This window comes from Oratosquilla oratoria, chromosome 13 (genome assembly GCF_046742065.1).
Source record: "Oratosquilla oratoria isolate Oo_2021 chromosome 13, ASM4674206v1, whole genome shotgun sequence".
Classification (NCBI taxonomy): Eukaryota; Metazoa; Arthropoda; class Malacostraca; order Stomatopoda; family Squillidae; genus Oratosquilla; species Oratosquilla oratoria.
In genome coordinates, this window is record NC_134789.1 from 68,567,150 (window position 1) to 68,592,241 (window position 25,092).

The 25,092-nt window shown below is 37.0% G+C and overlaps 1 protein-coding gene across 1 annotated transcript; it reads left to right on the top strand.

The window, feature by feature from the left end:
- Positions 1 to 516: 516 nt before the first annotated feature.
- Positions 517 to 10,701, top strand: LOC143032479 (beta,beta-carotene 15,15'-dioxygenase-like). The gene is made up of 8 exons (XM_076197322.1): positions 517 to 650; positions 2,433 to 2,573; positions 3,827 to 3,952; positions 7,528 to 7,681; positions 7,846 to 8,054; positions 9,165 to 9,416; positions 9,765 to 9,983; positions 10,133 to 10,701. The coding sequence occupies exons 2-8, from the start codon at positions 2,559 to 2,561 to the stop codon at positions 10,397 to 10,399; spliced, it is 1,242 nt and encodes a 413-aa protein (XP_076053437.1). The 5' UTR covers positions 517 to 650; positions 2,433 to 2,558; the 3' UTR covers positions 10,400 to 10,701.
- The last annotated feature ends 14,391 nt before the right edge of the window (positions 10,702 to 25,092 follow it).

Here is a 25,092-nt window from a genome sequence, read left to right on the forward strand (position 1 = left end):
ACCACCTTGAAAAGTAAAAAGAAAAAAAAACAAAACAAGAAAAGAAAAGTGGAATTGTGTTAGATTGAAATATATTGAGATGGTACTCAGTTCAATCCTGACTCTAGGAGTAATTGTATGGTAATTGATTACAGGAAATTATAATAGATTACTGAGAAATTTTATGCTGTAATTGATATAATTATTTATGGCACACCATTAGATTTATTATATGATTTAGCATGAAGATAAGCATCTCATGGTGAATACTTTAATTGTTCCAGTTAAATGTGCAATGAAATGTGGGAATGTATTTCATGATTTTGTTGTAGTTGATAATGTATTGATGAAGGTAAAGAAAACATGAATTTGGTTGCACTCTTGATATTAAAATTTAGACCATAACTTGATGACAAACAAATATTATAATTGTAAGGCATTCATTTTTCAATGCAGTACACACTTGAATCCCCACATGATGTATGATAATAAATTGTAACTTCAGCATGAATAATGTTGCTTAAATTGATCTTGCAGGTGACATTCCTAAGTGGCTGACAGGGAGTTTCCTGCGGGTGGGGCCTGGCAAATTCGACATTGGGGATTTCACCCTCAATCACTGGTTCGATGGACTTGCAATTGTGTACAAATTCCACTTCGAGGAAGGACAGGTGAGTTTAGACCAATTTCATTGTTCCTTAGTAAGTAACCTCTATTTCTTTTTTTTCATTGCTCCTTATTTTACATTTCTTTTACCCTCACCTTCTTTCCTCTTTTTTCTCTCGCTCTTTATTTCCTTCCATTCTCTTTCCACCATATGAAATTTCAAATGTGAATAATTTCTTGTTTATTCCATTGTTGGATGGATGACAGGTGGGTGCATGCCTTGGTTGGCAATCACCCCTATAAGGTGGAAAAGGCCTTATGGTATATGCATGTGTAGGTACTTCTTACTTCTCTTTCATATATATTTGTACTTCTTATTTTTCTCTTCCAAAAAAGAACTCCGCTCATCTTTCTCAGGCTTACTCCTTCCTTTATATTTCTTCATGGTGCCTACCCCAAATGTATCTTCCTACCTATATACCAAAAACTTTTTCCCCCTTATAAGGGAGGTAGCCAAGTCAAAAGGTACATGCCTACTCCCACCCATTCCACTCCTACCCATCACCCTTTCCTCCCTCTCATCTTAGCTTTTAATATATCTTTCAGTTTACCAAATAATTGTGACATCACCTGTCAGCCTTAGATTCTTCCAGTCTAATAATAATTATAAATGTTGCTTAATGGTAACTGATAACTGATAATGATAACTGTTACTAATCTTTCTTCACTCATTCTTTCCATGTGTCCAAACCATCCTAATACTCTTTCATCAACCCTATCTCCCAGTTCCCTCTCCACCCCTGTTCTCCTCCTCACCTCCTCATTTCTCACTCTATCCAGCCTAGTAACCTCTATCATACTTCTTAGACATTTCATCTCAAACACATTCAAACTCCTTCTCTCTTCCTCTCTTTTATTACATATTTCTGCCCTGTACAGTATTGTTGGCACAATCACTCCTTTATATAACCTCCTCTTAGCATCCATTCCTAAATGTCTATTTTTCATTACACTTTTTAATCCTCCAAGACATTTACTTGCTTCTCTCAATCTACATTCTACCTCCACCCCCAGTCCTCCCTTTCCTGCCACATTTGCACCCAAGTATCTAAAACTATCCACTTCCTTCAGTCTCTCTCCCTTAACACTCACTTCCAGCCTGCTGCCACTCTCTCTTCTTGTACATCTCATCACCTTACATTTGCCCACATTTATCTTCAGCTTCCTTCTTTCATACACCTTCTCAAACTCTGTCACTAATTTCCTCAATCCCTCCTCTTCTCGTGCTACAAGCTCAGTGTCAACAGCAAACAACGACTGGCTTATTTCCCACTTTTCTCCATTCTCTTTAACCATCTCCAACCCCTGACCCACCACCTTTTCATTCACCTCTTGCACTACCCCATCCATGTATAGATTGAACAGTCAGGGTGACATAACACATCCCTGATGAAGTCCCACCTTTGCCTCAAACTCTCTCCATTTCTAATCCTAACACAAGCTCTACTACTCTCGTAAAAACTCTTAACTGCTCTTGACAGCTTTCCTCGTACCCCATATATCTGCAATACCTCCCACAGTGCCTTCCTGTCTACCCTGTCATAAGCCTTTTCCAAATCCATAAAAGCCCAAAAAACATTCTTACCTTTTCATATATATATATATATTATTACTATTATTATTATTATTCTATTATTTTTTTCTTTTAATGTTACCATTTATTTAATTTCACTCTCTACTCATTTAGAATCAAGTGCCCTGAAAATTGAGTATATACTGTACTTTTTCATTTTATTGTAATTTAATTGATATAGTCCAGTTTATTTATTAACTTTTTTTTATTTCAGGTTACATTTCGGAAGAAGTTTCTAGAGTCCGATGCATACCGCAAGGCTTGTGTAGCGCAGCGGCCTGTTTTTACCGAATTTGGAACAAGGTCCTATCCAGACCCTTGCAAGAACATATTCTCCAGGATGTACAGCAAATTTGTAAGTACAGTATACTGTACAGCTGACCTTAAGTTTCTGTTGTGATGGATGATAAAGTACTGTAGTTTCATTAGGATGTGGAGAGAGTGGATTCAGAATTACCAGCAAGACATAGAATTGGTAATAATTAGTGTTTCCTTGGATTTCACTGAATGGAAACATTGGGCCGCATAGTGGTTGACAGAGGCTTTCAGACCCTCCCATAGATTTCTTTGGGAAGAAAGTGGTGTATTTATCTAATTGCATTATATAGGAAAGGTGGCATGATCATGAGATTCCATCTCTTTTTCTCCACCTATTAAACTTCATTTTAAATTCATTTATGAATTTAGATGAGATGCTCATTGGCCAAGTGGTTTAGAGTGCTACTACTTGGGACAGAGGTCATGAGTGGGGGTGGATTGAATCTGCCTGGCAGCAATTAAGTTTATAGTGAGGGAATACTACATTAAGTTACCTGCTTGAGAAAATCTTCTGTTGGAAGGCACTGTTCTTGCCTTCTTTTGTGGTGTTACTGAATCACGACTCTAAACTGGGCTGCCTCTTCTTTTAGGCTACTCTTTGAGTTAGCACATATGTATGAAAATCTTTTTCTTGATATCTAAATCTCTAACAATCATATCCGTGTTTCAATTATCTTCACTACTTATATTCTCCATATTTCCTTTAGAATCTCTCTCAGTTTAACTTTTTATTTTTTGTGAGTTATCCTCAATCCCCATTCTGGAGCTGTTTCTGTGTCACTAGTGTATAGTAACTGAAGGAAGGGAGCAGTCACCAGTTGTCAGCTCTGTATGTGAAAATGTGGAGGAATTATAGTCTAAGTTGATAGAAAGAGATCCTGGGCTGAGTCCAGACACTGAGAGTCAGCTCCTCTATGCTGCACCTCCAGAAATGGGGGTTAGGGTGTTGGGTTTTGAAGATGGGCAATGGGGAGGTGATGTTCAATGATATCCATCTTGCAGGTACCTGTTATGGCTCCATTCAGAGCTGGTAACTAAACCTTAACTAGAAGATGTATAATGATACACAATTACTATGATATTCATTGGGTGCTTTCATTCATCTTGTCCCTTTATTCAGTATCATTTCTTTTGAGCCTTACTTTCAGAAAGCCATCCACTGTATTTGAATTATGATGTAATTTAATTCTAATACCAGTAGTCCTCCGATATTAAAGGAGTGGTGACAAAAATTAAATTTTTTGTAACTTCATTGCCTTATAGTATTTACAAAAAACTTTTTTTTTCCAGGACCCTGGTGCAATGACTGACAACACATCCAGCAATATTATGTTTATTGAAGATGAAGTTTTTGTTGCAACAGAATCCTGCTTTTTAAGGAAAGTGGATCCACGAAATTTAGATACAGGTGAAAAGGTGAGTATAAAATAAAGATAAGGCCTTTGGGTATGCTCACAATATTGCTATCTATAAGTGATTCACATATTTTCCACTATTAACCCATTCCATACAATGATACCTATGTAGGTATTATGAGACATGAGTGGGTATATGAGGATGCTGGCATCAGTATCTTGATTATATCTATTTTGTAGTTGTAGCCGAGTGACCCCCATATTCTGCGAACTGGCTTGATCATATTTTCTGTGGTTGTTAATATTCAGAGTGAAAAAAATTAGTAATACAGCTGTAACTTTATATTTCATAATGTGAGAATTGTGATGCATCATCATACATCAGGCAGCTGATGCTGCCTGATGTACGATGATGGGAAAGAGGGGAATGTCTGTTGAGGATGGAAGGGAGAAGACAGAAGATAGGGGTGAGTGAAAAATGGTTGTGTATGGATGATGCTGTGATGCATGGAAAGGAGTGGGTGGGGGTGAGGGAGTATGTGTGAATGATATTTTGATACAGCCCAAAGGGAATTCTCCCCATCTTCTCTTTTTCTGCATGAGGGGATGGAGGGGGGGGTTCCTTGATTAAATGAAGCAGCCTTGCTGTGGATGTGCCGTGTCTTGCTGAATTGCTTCTGACTTAGGGGAGTGGGTGAAATGCAGGGATGATCTGTCATCCAGGAGGAGCCAAGAAAAAGGGGAGAGAAGGAGGATTGGTGAAAGAGAGTGTAGTATGTGGGGATGAAATGAGTGGGATGGGATTTATGCCCTGGGATTTAAGCCCTTGGTATATGTATTTACCTAGTTGTATTTTACAGGATTAGAGCTATGCTTGTAGTGACCCGTTTTCATATCTCTCTGCATCCAGTTTATTCTTAAAATCATGTATAGTTTTGGCATTCACAGTTTCTCCATTTAGTTTGTTCCAGGCATCAATCACTGTATGTGGGAAGCTATTCTTTTTCAGGTCTCTTCTATAAGTGTCCTTCTTTAGTTTCTTTTCGTGTCCTCTTGTTTCTCTTCTGTCCCACTTTAATAAGTCATCTCTATCGAGAATTTCCATCCCTTTCATAATTCTGTAAATGGTCAATAAATCACCTCTTTCTCTTTTCTGTTCCAGTGTTGACAAATGTAATTTTTCCAATCTTTATTCGTATGTCAGATTTGACAGAGTAGGTGTCATTTTTGTCGCTGCTCTTTGGATTCTTTCTAATTTTCGTATGTTTTTCTTTGTGCTGGGTGCCCACAATGTTGCAGCATATTCTAGTTTAGGTCTTATCAATGTAACCACTATTTTCTTAACAATCTCCTCATCTATGTAGTTGAAGGCCACTTTCATTGATCTTAGTAAGTTAAGTCTCTCCAAATAATTTATTGACATGTATTTACCCAGTTGTATTATACAGGAAGGGAGCTATGTTCGTGGTGACCCGTCTTTGTATCTCTCAGCATCAAGTTTTTTCTTAAAATCTTAAATAGTGTTTGCACACACTGTCTCTTTGTCTGATTTGTTCCAAGTATCTATCACTCTGTGTGGGAAGCTATTTTTTTCAGATTTCTTCTGTAATTATCTTTTTTTAGTTTTTTTTCGTATCCTCTTGTTTTTCCATTGTCCCATTTCAATAGTCATTCTTATCTAAGATTTCCATTCCCTTCATAATTCTATAGATAGTAAGTCTCCTCTTTCCCTTCTTTGTTCCAAAGTTGGTAATTCTAGTTTGGTTCATGTCATTTTGGAAAGAGTTGGTGCCAGCCTTGTTGCTCTTTGTATTCTTTCTAACTTTTTTGTTTTCTTTTTGGTACTGGGTGTCGATAATGTTGCCGTGTACTCGAGTTTTGGTCTTATTAGTGTAGTTAATTTTTTTTTTATCGTTTCCTTGTCCAAATAGGCAAATGCCACTTTTATTGACCTCAATAAATTATAGGTTTCTCCAACTATTTTATTAATATGCTTAACCGGTGTCATGTATGTATATATTATTTTTTTTTGTGTGTGTTTATGAATATATGTAGTCTTTTTCAATTTTTTCCCAGCATTTTGCGATGCTCTTGTACTTCAATTCAAAAGATTTTCTGTCACATTTGTCCACACCCTTCAATGATCTTAACACTGCATGAATGTGCTAGACTCTGATGTCTGTTATCATGAAAAATCTGACAGCTACATCCTGTTTTAGTACAGGACCTGTGACTTGAGAGCTCTTTAACCTTATTTTTGTAAGGTCACTACAGGAGTCAAATTTTGCTTGCAGCCAAATTATGTAAATATTTTTTCCCCATTGACCACTTCATTATACTGTGGCTTCCAGCTCACTGTACATGCTAGAATCTTCAAATAAACATCCTAATGTGGCTGGGAAGTTTCAAGCTGGACATTTTGTTGGGAAAAAATGTCTTACCCTTTGTCTGTAATGTCTCTTGACCAAGCCCATAAACAGAACAATGCCAGTAACAAAGACAATGGTGGTGGGTTTGCCTTAACCAAAAGACCCTAATACCCTTCAACAATGGATGGTTGTGGGGTCAGAGATAGCATGGACCTCCAATGAATTTGAATTTGAATATCATGGTGCAAAAATGCTTAACAGTTGTTCTGAAACTTCTCCAACAAGAAATATCATCAGAATTATTTCTCAAATTCTCTTCTTTACACTCTTTGTTGTCTGTTTTTGCTTACCCATATCCATTCCATAACTAATATTTATCCAGATAGCAAGTTCACCAGTTTCACTCTTTGTATTTAGAAATGAGCACATCCCAGATCATCAGACCTTATCAAGAAGATTCTTGTTCTTGAACAATGCTATTTTGAACATCACTCAAAATACTTATTTGTATATTTATAATCATTTATTCATTTATGTATTCATTTCTTCATTTATTTTTCTATTGCATATCAGAAACAGGAATAAGCCTTCATCCATGATGTGCTCAAACAGGAGTGTTAAATGGGTTTAAATGTGCAGAAAGTAGGTGTGTACATTGAATTAGCCAATGCACACACCTTAAATTGATTAATTCTGTCTTAAGAAAAATGGAAAATGAGTACATTAATTATGAAAAATATATCTTAAAATTTTGTTTTATTGATTTATTCACATACTTTTGTGTTGTATACAGATGACACCTTCATGTGCTTAAAATTAGAATGTCAAGTTTTATATCTGAGACAGTGCTTTAGTAAAAGAAAAATATATATAGATATTTATTATTTGACATCCATATGTTCATATATACATATACCAACAGCTTTTTCCCCCTTACAAGGGAGGTAGCCAAAATCAAAGGAATAATTCACTCCCACCCATTTCATCCTCACATACTCCTCTACTATTCACCACCCCTCTCTCCCTCTTTTCTTGGCTCCTGGATGACGGGTCATCCCTGTATCTCACCATCTATCCTAGGCCAGAAGCAATGTAGCAAGACACAGTACATCCACAGCAAGGCCATATGTTCATCCATTCTTTATTCACCTAGATATGTTCACCAGCCTTGATAATGTTTTGAAAATATATCTGAATGGATAAATTGTCCAATCTCTTGTCTGTATAGTTCTGTTATTCTTTATATTTCCCACTTTATATCCACAAGGTGGACCTTATGAAGCTAGTGGGTGTCAACATGGCCACATCACATCCTCTAACAGATAAAGATGGAACTACATATAATCTTGGGGGTTCATTCATCTCAGGACCTAAATACCATATAATTCAAGTTCCACCTTGCAAAGACACAAATTGTAATGGTAAGTTAATCTATAGAGAATTTTGACTGAAATAGAATAATAATACAGAATATGAACTCATATTTCAGTAAAATTACAACACATTGCAAAAATTCTATTTATTTGTTTTGCTATATTCATTCAATATTGATTTTTTTTTTTATCATTTCCTTTCATTTCTTTAGGAAGCGACCCATGGACTGCCAGCAAAGTGATTGGTACCATACCTTCAAGTTGGAAGACCTGCTTTAGTTACCACCACAGCTTTGGCATGACAGAAAACTACCTAATATTTTTGGAACAACCTATGCTCATCAATACAGTTAAGATTGCTACATCACAGGTCAAAGGCAAGTCACTTCATGACTGCCTGGATTGGTGTCCTGAAGAAAAGGTGAGATACACATAATGATGCGTCTGCTTTCGTCTGTTCTAATAGTAATATGACCAAATCCCCATAGGTAGTCTATTCTGCTCTTTCTTCTATTCCTATCTGTATACCCTGTCCTCTTACAAGCTCCATTATTCCATAGGGTATTAACTGCATGAGTTTCATGTCATCAGAATTTTAAGAATTTTAGTGACACTCATATGGACCATAGTCACACAGCATTCTTTTGTAACTGGAGGTTAGTATTGTCACAACCCGCGTAGGGGGGGAGGAGAAAGTACGTGCAACTTACATGTAACACTTCGTGGTACATGACAATTCCAGGTTCGAATCCTGGCAAGGTCACCACTGTCACAACCCGCGTAGGGGGGAAGGAGAAAGTACGTGCAACTTAAACGTAACACTTTGTGGTACGTGACAGTCTCCACTCAAGAAAGAATGCTGACCACTTCTAGCCTTCGTAAATCTTTCTCACCTATGACACCATCTCTTTGGCACTATACTGTCTCCAAGGATAAGAATGTTTGTTATCAGTGATCTATTCTATTCTATCTGTATACCAAGGGTCTCTTCTCCCTTATAAGGGAGGTAGCCAGCCAAAGCATGCACCCATTCCCATCCACCACCCATTATTTCCCTCTCATCTTAGCTCCTTTTGGATGAAGGGTGATGAAGTGAATAAAAACATGACTCTTGAGCATCTTACTTCCACTACCTACACACAACTTTTACTTTTTTTAATTCATTATCCAGACATCATTCTCATACTTGACAATCAGAACAACTAATGCTTCATGCATTCCTTCCAACATTATTTTACTCCTTTTCTCTTGACTACAAAATGCCCTCCTCAGATCCACAAATGCAAATGTAACTGTTTTCCTCTCTTACGTTTTCTCATTAATTTTTCTAAATTCTTATTCGATCTGATTCACACAACACTTCCTATTCCTGAAATCATATTGAATATTTGCAAAGATACTTGCATTCTAGTACTATTTTTCATTGTAAACCTTTGTAATTATGTCAATTTTGGTTATGAGCACTTTCCAGGAAACTGAGATGATAATTGTTTTCTTTTACTAAAAAAGTGTTATGAATATTTCTTTTCAGGTGAAATTCCATATCATCAACAAAACTACTGGTCAGCTTTTGAAAACAAAATATATATCTGAAGAGGCCTTCTTCCTTTTCCATCATTCTAATGCATATGAGGTCGATGGTCAGATTGTTGTCGATGTGGTTGCTTATGATTCACCTGAAATTTTTGATAAACTCTACCTTAACAAAGTACGAATGAATGAATACAGCAATCGACATCCTCCACAACTGAGAAGATTTGTGATTCCTATTGTTGAAGGAAAGGTAATTCGCTTGCCCACATGTTAGGCTTGTTAATCAACACTGGTTAGAATATAGTCGATTTAGAAGGTTGTGGTATATATATGTATGAATACATTAAATTCTGCCATGCCCTGTGTGCTGATGGCATAATCAGAAGCACGCTGATTTTGCATTCACTTAGTTGTGGGTTCAAATCCCACATTTCTCTCCAATACACAGCAGTGACTTATGTGCTCCAGCAAGTGCATGGGATAAAAATGCCTTTAGCATAGGCTCCTTACCTTCTTGTATGATTGTTACAGCATTATCTGAGTAGTGATTTTGCAGTAAACCATTATCTGCTTGTACTTACTTGTTTTATTATTGCAGACTGTGAGAGCTGGTGAGGAGTTAGTACATGTTCCTGGTTGTGAGGCCAGTGCCATTAGAGTGAAAGACAATAGGCTGGGTGATCACATACGCCTTCAGTGTCAAAACATTGGCAAGCCTGGCTTTGAGATGCCATCTCACAACCCTAAATATACAGGAAAGCATTACCGTTATGTCTACGGCACTGGGGGTTATGAACAGGGTTACTTTTGTCACTCGGTAAGGATATTCTGATGCACCAGTAGTCTAGTCATGAGTTTATCTTTGCAAACTTCATTACATTCATATGATACTATGTGTGGAAATAGTGTAGCATTTACCATTATATGCAAATTATGATTCTGTTAACTAATGTTATACCTTTCCAGGCAAGCAAGACTGATGTTGAAACTGGTGAATCCTGGCTCTGGAAAGGCAATGAATACCAGTATCCAGGAGAACCTGTCTTTGTGGCACGACCTGATTCTACAGATGAGGATGATGGTGTTCTTCTGGTAACTGTTGTGGACATTAGGAAGGACCACAAAGACATGATGCTTGTATTGGATGCCAAAGACTTAAGTGAGATTGCAAGGGCAGAGGTTGACGTGCCAATTCCTAATGGTCTTCATGGTCTCTTTCGTCTTGAGGAATAATCTTCTTCAGTGAGGCTTTGAAATAACAAAGAATGTTCCTGATAAGGATTTTACTGAAGTGGCTAGACCATGAGACATTCATAACTTTCACCTTCAGTATTTTCCTCAACAAGTATTAAATTTCCTCGTAGTATTTTGTTTACAAGAGGCACAGGACATATGAAACAGCATCATTAAGTAAAGGTTGTATGTACCTATCAGCGGTTTTGTAGGTAACTTGCAGACCTAGTGGATCTGTTTCATAAGATAATTGTTATGATGTTATAGAGTTTATTATAATGAGGATTTTATATAAACTTCAATCAACTCTTATCTGTATTTTATCTTTTAGCTGAGTTCAAGCTATGTTTCATTTTCATTACCACTGTTATTTCAAGTTTAGTAGTATCACTTTCCATCTATGTGTACCAGCATCATGTAGAAATGTTTTATTAATATGTGGCATGAATGTATATCATACCATACCATAATACACAAAATCGATAGGGACTAAGCCAAGAGAAATAAAAGAAAATTATGACAATAGCAGACAACTTTTGTTGGTCAAGATAAGTCAGAAACCTCATGTTGTTGGTTTTATGTGACTTTCTTTCCCAACATTGTTAACCAACTCAGTATCAGGATACAGAGTATGAATGTTGCTAATGTTAATGATAATTTATTTTCTTCATTTCTTTTACACTGAGCAGTTGTCCATAGCCCAAATATGGTCTCAAACTATTGAGACTTCATGTTGACCAGGTTTACCCCTGAGCAAATTGGAATAATTTTGTAGTTCCCACAACATTTAAGTTGTTGTTGTTGTCGTTCCCTAGACTGTCTGTCCGAGCAGTCCCGTCTCCCCAAGGAAGGCCACAGCCGAAACTGGGTTTTCCCACAAATCCTTTATAGAGTGTATGTTGTGTTGTTCGCGTGCATGATTGTGTATAATGCAGTCTTCCATTATGTGTTGTATGGTATGGGGTGAAGTGTTACATCCTGGGCAGCTGTTCACAACACGGTCGTCCAGCCTCTTCTGGTAGCTTAGAAGTGCTGGGTGGTGACCGCATCGCAGTCTGGCCAAGTGGACTCTGTCCTTACGTGGGAGAGAGGATTCAGAAGGGTGGATATCAGGGGGTCTGGCATGCAGCAGTGTGTTGTCTTTCAGTGTGTTAATGGAGCGGTGAGTGATATGATTATGAATATGTTTCCGGAGGCTGGTATTCGGTGGTTGTGGAGGAAGAGAAGAGAGAATCTGTGTGAAATAAAGGTCTTTGGGTGTAGTTTTAATGTTTCTTGGTGTGTGTGGGTGTTCTGCTATGTAGTGTAGCGGGTGTGATGTGTTTGTGGTGGCTGCAGCAAGTGTTTGTGTGCCTCTCATGTCGAGGTGGTCTTTGACTTTGAGGACTTTTGTTTCATGGTGTAAATGGTCTGTAGGTGATGTATTTGTGCAGCCTGTAATTGTTTTTAGGGCTTTGTTTTGTATGATTTGAAGGGTGTTGTGGTGTGTCTCACTGAGATTAGGAGCCCATGCAGGACTCGCATAATTCATCACTGAGCGTATGCATTGTTTGTATATTGTTATATTAGTTTCTTTGTTTTGTCCAAATGTTGTTCCAGTGATTGACTTAAGTGCGTTAAGTCTAGGTGTGCATTTGTTTTTTATGGTTGTGAGGTGTTGTTTGAAAGACATGGATGTATCGTATGTTACACCAAGAATTTTCGGTGTGTTTGTGTGTGGTATTAGAGTGTTGTTGATGTAGAGATGAGGTATGTATTTGTGTTCTTTTGTCCAGTTGGTGAGAAGTGTTGCTGTAGATTTGGTTGGAGCTATTTTGAGTCTGTTTGTGATGAACCATGTGTTGAGTGTGTCAAGGTAAGGCTGGATTATTTCTGCAGCTTTGTCTGTGTTACGATGTGTGCATGTGATTGTTATGTCGTCTGCGTAGGAAGAGATTTGTATTTCTGAGGTGTCTGGCGTGGGTAAGTCATGCATGTATAGATTAAATAATGTGGGGGATAGAACCGAGCCCTGTGGTACTCCGTTCTTAATGTTTCTGATGTGCGATGATTGGCCATTTAAGTAGGAAATATCCTTTTCTTGAGATGCAACAAATAAGCTATGAAGAATGAACAGTGCTTTGGACTGCCCATCTGGGCAATGAAGATGGTCCATGGGCATTATAAAACCCACCTATACTAGTAGTTGTGCTGGTTGTTCTGAAGTTTTGTATCTGCATCATTTCTTACTCCTCTGACAAACCATATTAACAATCATAGGTTTGTGTAAATTATTCCCAGTTATCACTGGGCAAGAAGTAAATGCTTCAAATATATGTGTATTTATATTTTTTCTCTCTTCTTTTATTAGCCTACTTTATCTATCTATATACCAATTCCCCCCACCCCCTTATAAGGGAGGTAGCCAAGTCAAAAGGCGCATACCCATTCTCATACCAACATCGACGGATTAATTTCAGGACTGAATGAACTTAATGATTACCTGCTAGAAGAAAAAACAGACATATTGGGAATTGGGGAGACTAAACTAAGAGGTGAAACACCATCCATCAATGTTGGACATGTGTTGAGATTTAAACTTAAGGATATAATTTTTTCTATATATTTTTTGTATAATATTCTGTAACTAGGGTAATATGAGAATTCATATTACTATATATTTTTTGTACAATTGGAATCCATAAAATGAAGTTTGAATACAAATATTATTTTGTTTATTATGTATTGTACTGCGCATGGCATTTCTCTTTTGTTGACACAACTGCCCTCTAGCGGTTGTTTATATAATTTTTGTTGTTACAAAAAATTGAAACCGAGAATACACAGAAGTGGCACATGGTGTATTTCTTTTACCCCACAGTACCTCCTATATCAACTACCATCATGAGTGCAGCCCAATCAACAGGTTATGGGCCCAGTTCACGCCAAATATTCGATGGTAATGAGGAGAAGTACGAGCTGTGGGAAGTTAAATTCCAGGGATACTTAAGAATAAACAAACTCCACACCGTCCTCACAGACAGCACGCTGGACGAAGAAAAGAATGCTAGAATATTTGCGGAGTTAGTTCAAGTCCTTGATGACACCAGCTTGTCCTTAGTTATAAGAGACGCTAAAGATAATGGTAAGAAAGCTTTGGAAATTCTTCATGAGCATTACCTAGGCTCGACTAAACCAAGAATTATCTCGTTGTACACAGAGCTCACTTCACTCAGCATGTCAGAGGAGGAAACTACTACAGACTATATAATTCGTGTTGAAAAGGCTGCTACATCCCTTAAGAATGCTGGAGAGACAATAAGTGATAGTTTACTTGTTGCAATGACCTTAAAAGGTCTACCACCAAGCTTTAGGACATTCTCTACTGTGGTAACCCAAAGTGAAAAGGATTGGACTTTTGTAGATTTTAAGGTAAAACTAAGAAGCTTTGAAGAAAATGAAAAACATTCAAAATCACAAAATTCATTGAATGATTCCAGTACTAATGTTATGAGTGCTAAGTCCAGAGAGTTCATTAGACCAAAGTGTTTTAAATGTGGTAAAATAGGTCACAAAACTTTACAGTGTTTCCAGAACCAGAATTTCCAGAAAAGATATAATAATGTGAATAATGGTAATGGTAGAGGTTCTAAATATAAGAGATGGTGTGAAATGTGTAAGTCTTCCACTCATGACTCAAAATTTTGTAGAAAGAACAATTCTGTAAAAGTGGTGAATGACACAAGAAATGAAAGTGAAAATGATACTCATAATTTTGCATTTAAAGTCAGTCTATTTAAGCCAGGTAGTGAAGTAAATGATAATTTGTTAGTAGATTGTGGAGCTACATCTCACATAATAACTGATAAGTCTAAATTTCTTAAATTTGATGAGACTTTTGAACCTACTAAACATAGTGTAGAACTTGCCGATGGCAGCAGAACATCCGGTATTGTATCAGGAAAGGGTACAGCTATTGTGAAACTGTATGATGTTGATGGTACTGCTCAGAATGTAGAATTAGGGAGTGCACTTTACATACCTACCTACAAGCAAGACATATTTTCAGTGAAAGCAGCTACTGATAAAGGTGCCAGTGTCATATTCACTCCAGAACATGCCGAATTAATTGCTCCTAATGGCACAAAATTTAGAATAACTGCTAATCAGAAGCTGTATTTCTTGAATAATGTGTGCTTGAAGGATGGTAACCATAGCCTCGAAGAGTGGCACAAGATTTTAGGACATTGTAATGTCAAAGATGTGTTAAAGTTACAAGATACTGTGGATGGTATGAAAATCTCTAAGAAAGAAAAATTCAATTGTGAAATATGTACACTTGGTAAGATGACACAATACAGAAATAGAGTGGCAGATGAAAAAGCAAAGAAAAAGCTTGATCTTGTACACTGTGATTTAGCTGGACCTATTGATCCCCCTGCAAGAGACGATTTTAGGTATTCGATATCTTTTGTAGATGACTATTCTGGTGCAATTAGTGTGTATCTATTGAAGAAGAAGAGTGATACCCTGTCAGCCACAGAAAGATATTTAGCAGATATTGCCCCATATGGTACAGTTAAGCGGATCAGGACTGATAATGGAACAGAGTTTACTTCATCTAACTTTAGGAATTTGATGGTTAAAAATCACATCAAACAGGAATTTTCAGCACCCTACTCGCCCCACCAGAATGGAACCGTTGAACGCTCTTGGCGAACTTTATACGAGATGGCAAGATGTCTCTTGTTAGATGGCAAGTTACCAAAGATGATGTGGACCTATGCAGTTAAGGCAGCAGCATACATACGAAATAGATGCTACAACCCAAGAACTGGAAAGACACCTTTTGAGATGATGACTGGACACAAACCAAATCTGAAGAACATGCACATATTTGGGACGATATGTTATGCATATATGCAGAATAAAAAGAAGTTGGATGCACGCTCTGAGAGAGGAGTATTTGTTGGCTACGATACACAGAGTCCAGCATACCTTATATATTTTCCTGAGCAAAATGATGTAAGAAGAGTAAGGTGTGTAAAATTCAGCGAGACATTTGAAAACGAGAAGCAGGAGATACCTCAAGTTGTAGTAGATGACATACCTTCAATGTTAAAGCTACCTGAAGAAGAAGAAACCAAGCAATCAGAAGAAGCAGAGCAAACAGAAGAAACCAAGCAATCAGAAGAAGCAGAGCAACCAGAAGAGCCCAAGCAAGCAAGGTACCCTCAACGACTGCGAAGCAAACCCAGATATCTGGAAGACTATGTAACAGAAGAGGAAGATGTATCAGAAATTGCAAAATGCTCAGTTGACTACTGCTACAGAGTCGCTGATGTTCCGCAGACATATGAAGATGCTCTACTATCTCAAGAATCTCACCAGTGGCAAGAAGCAATGAAGGAAGAAATATCAGCACTTGAAGATAATAACACTTATGAACTGACATTGCCTCCTAAAGATCGCAAAGTTGTTGGAGGTAGATGGGTTTATGCCAAGAAATTAGGGCCAGATGGTTCAGAACAGTTTAAGGCAAGATATGTGGCAAAAGGATACTCACAAGTGAAAGACATTGATTATAGTGAAACTTTTTCCCCGACTGCGCGTCATACCTCAATTAGGATGTTAATACATTTAGCAGTGCAGAATGAAATGAAAGTACACCAAATGGATGTAAAAACAGCGTATCTTAATGCAGATTTAGACTGTGAGATATACATGGAACAGCCAAAAGGTTTTGTAAAAGTAAGTGAAAATGGTGAAAATTTAGTTTGTAAGTTAAAGAAATCTTTGTATGGGCTGAAACAAAGTGGAAGAAACTGGAACAATATGCTTCATAAATTTCTCATTGAACTAAATTTTATTCAATCTAAGGCTGATCCCTGTCTATACTCAAAGCATGAAAGAGACAATGTTACAATGATTCTAATTTGGGTTGATGATTTAATTATTGCAGCTAGCAATGGTGATTTACTCCATGTCATTAAGAAATCACTCAATACTAAGTTTGAAATGAAGGATATGAATGAGTTATCATGGTTTTTAGGAATTGAATTCTCTTTTGATGCAGATGGTACAGTAAGAATGAGTCAAAGAAAATACTGTAATAAAATTCTTGAGAGATTTCAGATGAATGAGAGTAACCCTAAATCTACTCCATGTGATTTAAGTGTAAGTAAATTTGTCTCAAGTGATTCTACTGAGTTAACTGATGCAAGACTTTATAGAGAGATAGTTGGAAGCCTTATATATGTCATGATAGCTACTAGACCTGATTTAAGTTATGTTGTGACAAAACTATCTCAATCAATGGCCAAGCCCACAAAAGCTCATCTCAATATGGCAAAGCATGTGTTAAAGTATATTAAAAGTACAGTGGATTACTGTCTTACATTTAAGAAGTCTGATACACCATTGAATTTATTTGGTTATTGTGATTCAGATTGGGGAATGTCAGAAGATAGGAAAAGTATCAGCGGATATAGTTTTCAGCTTTGTGGACATGGCCCACTAATCTCTTGGAAGAGTAAAAGACAGAATGTAGTGGCACTTTCAACCTGTGAAGCTGAATATATGGCAATGACTTGTGCTGTACAAGAAGCAAAATTTTTAAAGCAATTGTTTTATGATATGACAAATTATGATAGTGGTACAGTAATTTTACATGCAGATAATAAGGGTTCAATAGCATTAGCAAAGAATCCAGTTCACCACCAGAGAACAAAACACATTGATATAAAGTATCACTTCATAAGGTCACAGGTTGAAGATGGCACAATAGATTTGGTATATGTTCCCTCTGAGGAAAACATTGCTGATATATTTACTAAACCTGTCTCTAAATGGAAGTTGACAAAGTTTAGGCTAATCAGAGGAGATATATAACTTAAGTTTAAGGGGGAGTGTTGAGATTTAAACTTAAGGATATAATTTTTTCTATATATTTTTTGTATAATATTCTGTAACTAGGGTAATATGAGAATTCATATTACTATATATTTTTTGTACAATTGGAATCCATAAAATGAAGTTTGAATACAAATATTATTTTGTTTATTATGTATTGTACTGCGCATGGCATTTCTCTTTTGTTGACACAACTGCCCTCTAGCGGTTGTTTATATAATTTTTGTTGTTACAAAAAATTGAAACCGAGAATACACAGAAGTGGCACATGGTGTATTTCTTTTACCCCACAGTACCTCCTATATCAACTACCATCATGAGTGCAGCCCAATCAACAACATGGACTATACAATTACTGGATTAAAAATAGAGACAAGAAACAGGGAGGAGGAATCATGTTCTTGGCCAAGAAAAACTTGAATGTGACAAAAATTGCGGAGGGCAAAGGTAATGTATAAACCGATTGTGATAAAAGTCAAAGACAAGAACATGAAAAGTAGAAAGTTTGTGGTGACTTATGTGCCCCAAAAACAAATGCTTGGAAAGAGAACGAGCATATGAAAATGCTAGAAGATACAAGGCAATCATTAGATGAGATACTAATGGGCGGGGGTAATGTGGTAATTATGGAGGACTTTAATTGCAAAGAAATTTGTTGGGAGAACATGACAGTGAGAGGAGGAGAAGACTTGTGGGGTAATGTACTACTGGACATGACCATGGAATATACAATGACTCAGTGGGTCAGTGAAAACACCAGATAGAGAAATAACGAGGAGCCATCAATACTAGATTTAATATTTACAATAGAACCTGAAATTGTGGATAAAATCCAATACAAGACACCAATTGGAAAGAGTAACCATATACTCATTGAGACTGAACTAAAGGAAGAAATATACATGGAGAGAAATGAGAAGCATAGGAAAGGAAGATTGATGCACAACAAAATGGACTTTGCAAAACTAAAGAAATTCTTCCAGAATGCAAACTGGGAAATTTTTTACATGGAAGAGACAAAAGTGGAAGAGAAATGGGATATCTTGATGGATAATTACAATGAAGTGGTGAATAGGCATGTACCAAGACAGAAGCTAGAAAGAGTATACATTAAATGCTGGCTCAACAAAAGATGCAGTGAGGCAAAGTATAGAAGGGACAGAGCTTGGAAAAGATGGAGAAAAGATAAAAAACCTGGAAAATGGCAAGTTTATATAAACTAACAAAATGAGTAGGTTAAAGTGAGAAGAGATGAAAAAAGGAACCATGAAAAGGATATTATGGATAAATGCAAAGAGCAACCCAAGCTATTCTATTGATATGTGAATGGTAAACTTAAAAACAAACATAAAATGGTGAAACTACGCCAAGGGAATATAGAATACACAGAATAATTAGAAATGGCCGAAGTCATGAATAATCACTTCAAATCTGTCTTCACTAGAGAGAAAGCACAATATTGGGACGAAGGAAATGAAAGGCAATCTCCCCTCATGAGCGAGATAACAATAACACAAAAAGAAACAAAGGAACATCTATCAAACCTTGACATCAGGAAATCACATGGCCTGGATGGAATTGCATATTGGATTCTAAAAGAATGTAAAGAACTAATGGACAAAATACATAACATAATAAGTTGCTCATTTGAAGAAGGAAAAATACCAAAAGACTGGGAAAATGCTAACATTGTACCAATATATAAAGGAGGAAACAAAGAAGAACCAACTAACTACAGCCCAGTCTCACTAACAAGCACTATAGCCAAAATTTGTGAGAAAATCATCAAGAATAGATGGGTAAAATGCCTGGAAGACAACAATATAATAAACCCAAGACAATTTGGGTTCAGACAAGGAAGATCATGTATCACAAACTTAATATGTTTCTACATACATACATATACCAAAGGCTTTTTCCCCTTTACACGGGGGGGTAGCCAAGAAGAAAAAGGCATAGAAATCACTCCCACCTATTTCATTTCCCACATATTCCACTCCCCTCCACCCTCCCTCCTATCTTGGCACCTCCTGGATGATGGGTCATCCCTGCATCCTGTCCACTGCCCTGGGTCAGAAGCAGTGTTGCAAGACATAGCACATCCACAGCAAGGCTGCTTCATAAATTCGGCGGCGAGCCCCTCTCTCTGTCCCCACATGCAGGAAAGGAGAAGATGGGGAGAAATCCCTTCGGGCTGCGTTTCTACTCAAGATTAATAGACATTGTGCAAGAAAGGAATGGATGGGCTGATTGTGCCTTCCTGGACTTACAAAAAGCTTTTGAAAAAGTACCACACAAAAAAAAATATTTAAAAAACTGGAACATATAGGAGGGATACAAGGGAACCTACTAAAATGGATGGAGGACTTCCTGATTGGTAGAAAGATGAGAATAGTGCTCAGAGAAAAATATTCAGGTTGGAAAGAGGTGATCAGTGGAGTACCGCAAAGATCTGTATTGGCTCCAATAATGTTTGCTATTTCTGTGAATGACATGGATGATGATGTGAAATGTAGTGAGGCTAAGGATAAAAGAGACAGAGCTTGGAAAAAATGGAAAATATAAGAAAACAAGCAAATGGCTAATGTACATCAAACTAAGAAATGATTAAGTAAAAATACGCAGAGATGAAAAGAGAATCTACGAAAAAAAAAATACGAGGAAGAATCCAAACTATCTTACAGTTATGTATATGGTAAACTGAAGAATAAACAAGAAATAGAAAAGCTGTGCCAGGGTAAATACGAATATACAGAAGAACTGGAAATGGTTGAAATTATGAACAACCACTTCAAATCAGTATTCACAATAGAAAATTCACCTAACTGTGAGGAAATAGAGAGAGGGATATCCCCCTCAATGACACATCCCTGACGAAGTCCCACTTTTATCTCAAACCACTCACTCTCTCCATTTCTAATCCTAACACAAGTTCTACTACTCTGGTATAAACTCTTGACTGCTCTTAACAGCTTTCCTCCTATTCCATATATCTGCAAAACCTCCCACAATGCCTTCCTGTCTACCCTATCATAAGCCTTTTCCAGATCCATAAAAACTCAAAATACATCCTTACCTTTTCCTATAGCTTTCTCACATTGTCTTACCACAAAAATCTGATCTACGCAACCCCTACCTGTCCTAAAACCACACTGTTCCTTACCAATTACTCCCTCTGTTCCTCTCCTAATCCACTCAATCAAGATCCTCCCATAAGCCTACCCAACTACATTTAACAAACTGATCCCTCTGAAACTACTACGCTTAAACTTGTCCCCATTCCCCTTGTAAAGTGGAAATATACAGGCACTCCTCTAGTCCTCCGGTTCTCTACCCTCTCTCCAACAATCATTAAATAACCTCACAACCCAGTCCACCATCACTGTACCTCCTTTTTTTTTTCGGACATTCTGCATGGTATCCATCTATCCCTGGTGCCTTACCTGCTCTCATCATCTTAACAACTGCCTTCACTTCATCTTTCCTTATTCATCACTCATTTTCTTAGCACTTCCCACTGCAACTACCTTTCCCTCCCTATCCTCTTTCACATTTAGCAACTCCCTAAAATACTCTGCCTACCTTCCTCTCACTGCTCTCTCTTCCATTATCATTTCTCCATCTGCACCTTTTACCTTTTCTTCTCTAGTTGATTCGCCTCCTCTTCCTCTCTTAATTTCTTTCCAAAACATTTCTTATTACTTTCAAAATTTGGTCATACTCTTACCCTATTTCACATATGCTCTCCTCTTTGCCTCCTTTAATCTTTATCTTATGCTTTACTTCTCTTCTCTTTACTTTGTACCTCTCATTCGATTCGCTCGTCCTAATTTGTAACCAATCTATGAAAGCCTGCTTCTTCTCTTCTACACCCTTAGTACTTTATTTAATTGTTTTTGTTGTATCAATGTTTCACTAGAAGTTACTCACCCACGTTTTTCATTTGATAATCTAACTGCAATTACCTGTTAATAAGCTAAATTTAAATTATAGACGATGCGGAGTGACATACAACAATGATTGTTATGATTTAAACTTATTATTATCATACTATATTTTCATTATATTAAACTTATTATTATGATATCCCTATTTAATCCCTCAAGTGCCGTGTTTTTTTTGTTTTTTTTACATACTGAGTTTTGTAAATTATTACTTTCAAATACTATTATGATTAATATTTTCTGTTCTTCGTTGTATTACTATTTGTTTCAATGTATCTGGACTATTCTATTTCATATGTATGACACATTCCCTATGCTTATCTTACTTGTCAACTCTTCGTTTTTTAGAGGACCGCAACGGAAATAAGTTTCATATGCATTATTGTGTTCTCGTAATTTTATACATTGTGTTTTTATAGCTGACCATTTTAATGTCAATAAATGTAATCCAAAATTTATATTAGCCTGCATCACGCGACACGATCATGATGCATGAAAGATATACATAACCTTGACGTCACTGCCAAGGAATTCGTCTCACGAGTAGGTTTTGCGAAAGTTGTTGTACCAGACGAACTTTTCACCAGAAACGACACGATTTAAATAGAATTAAGTATAAAACGAAAGAGTTATTGTGTAATTCATTTAGCTATCATTCCGATAAAATTAGACCCCTTTAATTTTCATGGTGGTTACCCATAACACCACTCCCACATCTCTGCCCGAGCTTCACGTGTGGAAACTCGTCTACGGTCGAGCTCGTTGCAGCCCTTCGTGAAGCTGGGCTAAAAAGGATTGGAGGGTCATCTGGGATGTTGTCCAGGAACTTGTGTAGCCTCCTCTTGAAAGCCTCCGTACTGATTCCCGTATGATCCCTTATCTCTCTTGGGAGACAGATAAAGAGTCTTGGGCTAGCACAGCTGAAGCTTTCCGCCTGCATCGTTATCAGTCGCTGGGAGCAGCTGCTTATAGACCTTTCTTTTTTACAGGTCCTACCAAACCTGGGGTGGTGTTTCCCTTTGATACCATCTCCTTCATTATGTGATGGGTTTGGTACTTTGCCCTCCAGGACTTTCCAGATGTAAATCACTATATAACACTGCGTCTCTGCAGTGAATAGAGCTTGAATATTTTCAGCCTCTCCCAGTAATTCAGGGAGTCCCTGACTAACCTCCACGTGAATACCCTCTGGGTCTGTTCAAGTTCTTGTATCTCCTCAAGTTTTTGTGGAGACCATAGTTGGCATACATACTCCAGCTTTAAACCTACCAGGGTCTTCAAGAGAGGTATAGTCAGCGCAAGGAGAAATGACCGATAAGGCGGGGCTAGGAGATTTCCCGGTGTTGCCACACATGGGCATCCATGGCGAGAACGTGCGTGTGGATGCAATGTTTTCTGAATGCAGTGTGAGGGGGGCGGGGCCAGAGATTAGATGAAGCGGCAACGTCGCTCTCTCATTTCCATATGCCATGTCTACACTCGAAGAAACGAAACCTTTGTATAGAAAACATTGCTTTGATTTTTACCTCAGTGGTGGTGTGTGACAAAAATTATAATATAATCATATGTGGCAACATTATAAAATCATAAAATAGAATGATAAAATAAAATAAAATTATGAAATAATTAGATGTGGCACCACAGGGGAACTCCCAGTGCTCCGCCCTAACGGCCAGTTCTCAGTGCAACGGGTATAGTAAGTCTCTGGGCTTCTTGGTCTTAAAGTTCTGGAGGATTCACCCACTCATATTACGAACAGCACCAGTGGAGTGTGTTGGGTGTGTTTTGAAGCTACATTTGTCACTCGTCCACACTCACAGGTCTCTCAGTGTTCCCTTTGTTTTTATATACTCTGAACCCACTGTATACCGGTACTCTTTTAGATTTTCGTTTGGATCAAATCTTACCAGTTCAAATTTCTTGTTGAGCACAATGTTGCTTTCACCTGACCACTTGCATGCTGCCTCCATATATATATATATATATATATATATATATATATATATATATATATATATATATATATATATATATATATATATATATATATATAATCTTTCATAATCCTCTGGTTATAATATCCTGAGAGATCCTGCTATCGTCCGTGAATAAGGACAGTTCGGATGTTCTAACCTCTGGTCTATGTCAGTCATCATGACTAGGAAGAACAGTGGGTCAAGCACTGAGCCCTGTGGTACTCCACTAATTGCCATAGAGCTTTCTGACTGGGCTCCATCCACTATTACTTTCTGCTTTCTATCCCTTAGGAATTCAAGGAGACGTAGTCCCAGTTTTCCATTTTTCTATGACATCTTTTTCATATTTTCTCTTTTCCTCTCTGCACACTTGTACATATTCATTTCTATAACAAGTATATATTTTCCATTTTTCAGGTCTTGTCTTTCTTACATTTGGTCCAAGCTTTATCTCTTTTGTCTTTTAACTCCCTACAACTTTTGTTGTACCAGCACTTTACATATTCTTTTTCTTGTTTTTGTCTTGGGACATACTTTTCCACTCCTTTTTTTTTTTCTAATTTTTTTGTCAAAGTATTCCATTTCTCTTCCACTGTTGTTTCTTCTTTGTATATTCTTTCCCAGTTTTCTTTTTGAAAGAATTCTCTTATTTTATCAAAATTTGCTTTTTCATACATCATTCTTCCTTTTCTATATTGTTAATTTCTTTTAATGTATTTCTCCTCATTTAGTTCCAGTTCAATCAATATGTGGTCACTTTTACTTATTGGTGTTTTATATTCAATCTTTTCCACAATTTTAGGTTCAGATGTGATTATCAGGTCTAGTCTCGATGGTTCTTCTTCATTTCTATACCTAGTGTTCTCTTGTATCCATTGTGTCATTGTATGGTCAATAATCATCTCGAGTAGAACATTTCCCCATGAATCGTCTCCACCCTTTACTGTCATCTCTTCCCAGCAGACTTCTTTGCAATTAAAGTCGCCCATTATAACTAATCTTCCTCCATCTTCCATTATCTTATCTAATGTTATCTTTGTGTCTTCTAACACATTTTCATGTTCACTCTCTTCCCACGAGGCTGTTTTTGGAGGCACATAGTTTATTACAAACTTTCTGCTCTTCTTATCTTTGTCTTCCACTTCGATCATAATCATCTCTACTGTATTCTTTCCATGATTGCCAAAGAAAGACTTTTGACTGAACTTAGAGTATTCTATGACAGAAATGATTTGCATGAGTTTTCCAAATTGAGTGAAATATTAAAGATTGTGAATGAAAATAACTTAGGTGATGTACTTTAAAAATTCTTTTGACTATTCAAATGACTACAGCAGAGCCCGAACGTTGCTTTTCAACCCTGAAGAGGGTCAAAAATTTCTTAAGGAGCACTATGAAGCAGGAGAGGCTAAATGCACTTGCCATGATTTCAATAGAGAATATTTACATCAATAATGTGTCAGGTCTAAATGAAAAGGTTGTTGATCTGTTTGCACAAAACAAGAACAGGAGAATGGACTTCCTTTTCAAATAGCCTAAGTCTGCCCTGAGGAGGTCAAGCATTTACTGGTAAGACCTAAATGATTAAATAATTATCTATCTATATAATCTATCAATCAATGGTATGTTAAACAATAGCAATAAAAGCATTTAAGATTTTATTTGTGTCTAAATGTGAGACAGCCCCGCCCCCATCAATAACAGTCACGAGCCGCCACTGTGTGTGTGTGTATATATATATATACATATATATATATATATATATATATATATATATATATATATATATATATATATATATACACACACACACACACAACACTGAATGGGTCTCAGTGAATAGCGATACATTTTTATCAACCATAATGCACTTGAATTCTAA

Coding starts and splice junctions, on each gene's coding strand:
- LOC143032479 (XM_076197322.1), top strand. Junction 7,682..7,845: donor CAAAGACACAAATTGTAATG/GTAAGTTAATCT, acceptor TCATTTCTTTAG/GAAGCGACCCATGGACTGCC. Junction 9,417..9,764: donor TTCCTATTGTTGAAGGAAAG/GTAATTCGCTTG, acceptor TTATTATTGCAG/ACTGTGAGAGCTGGTGAGGA.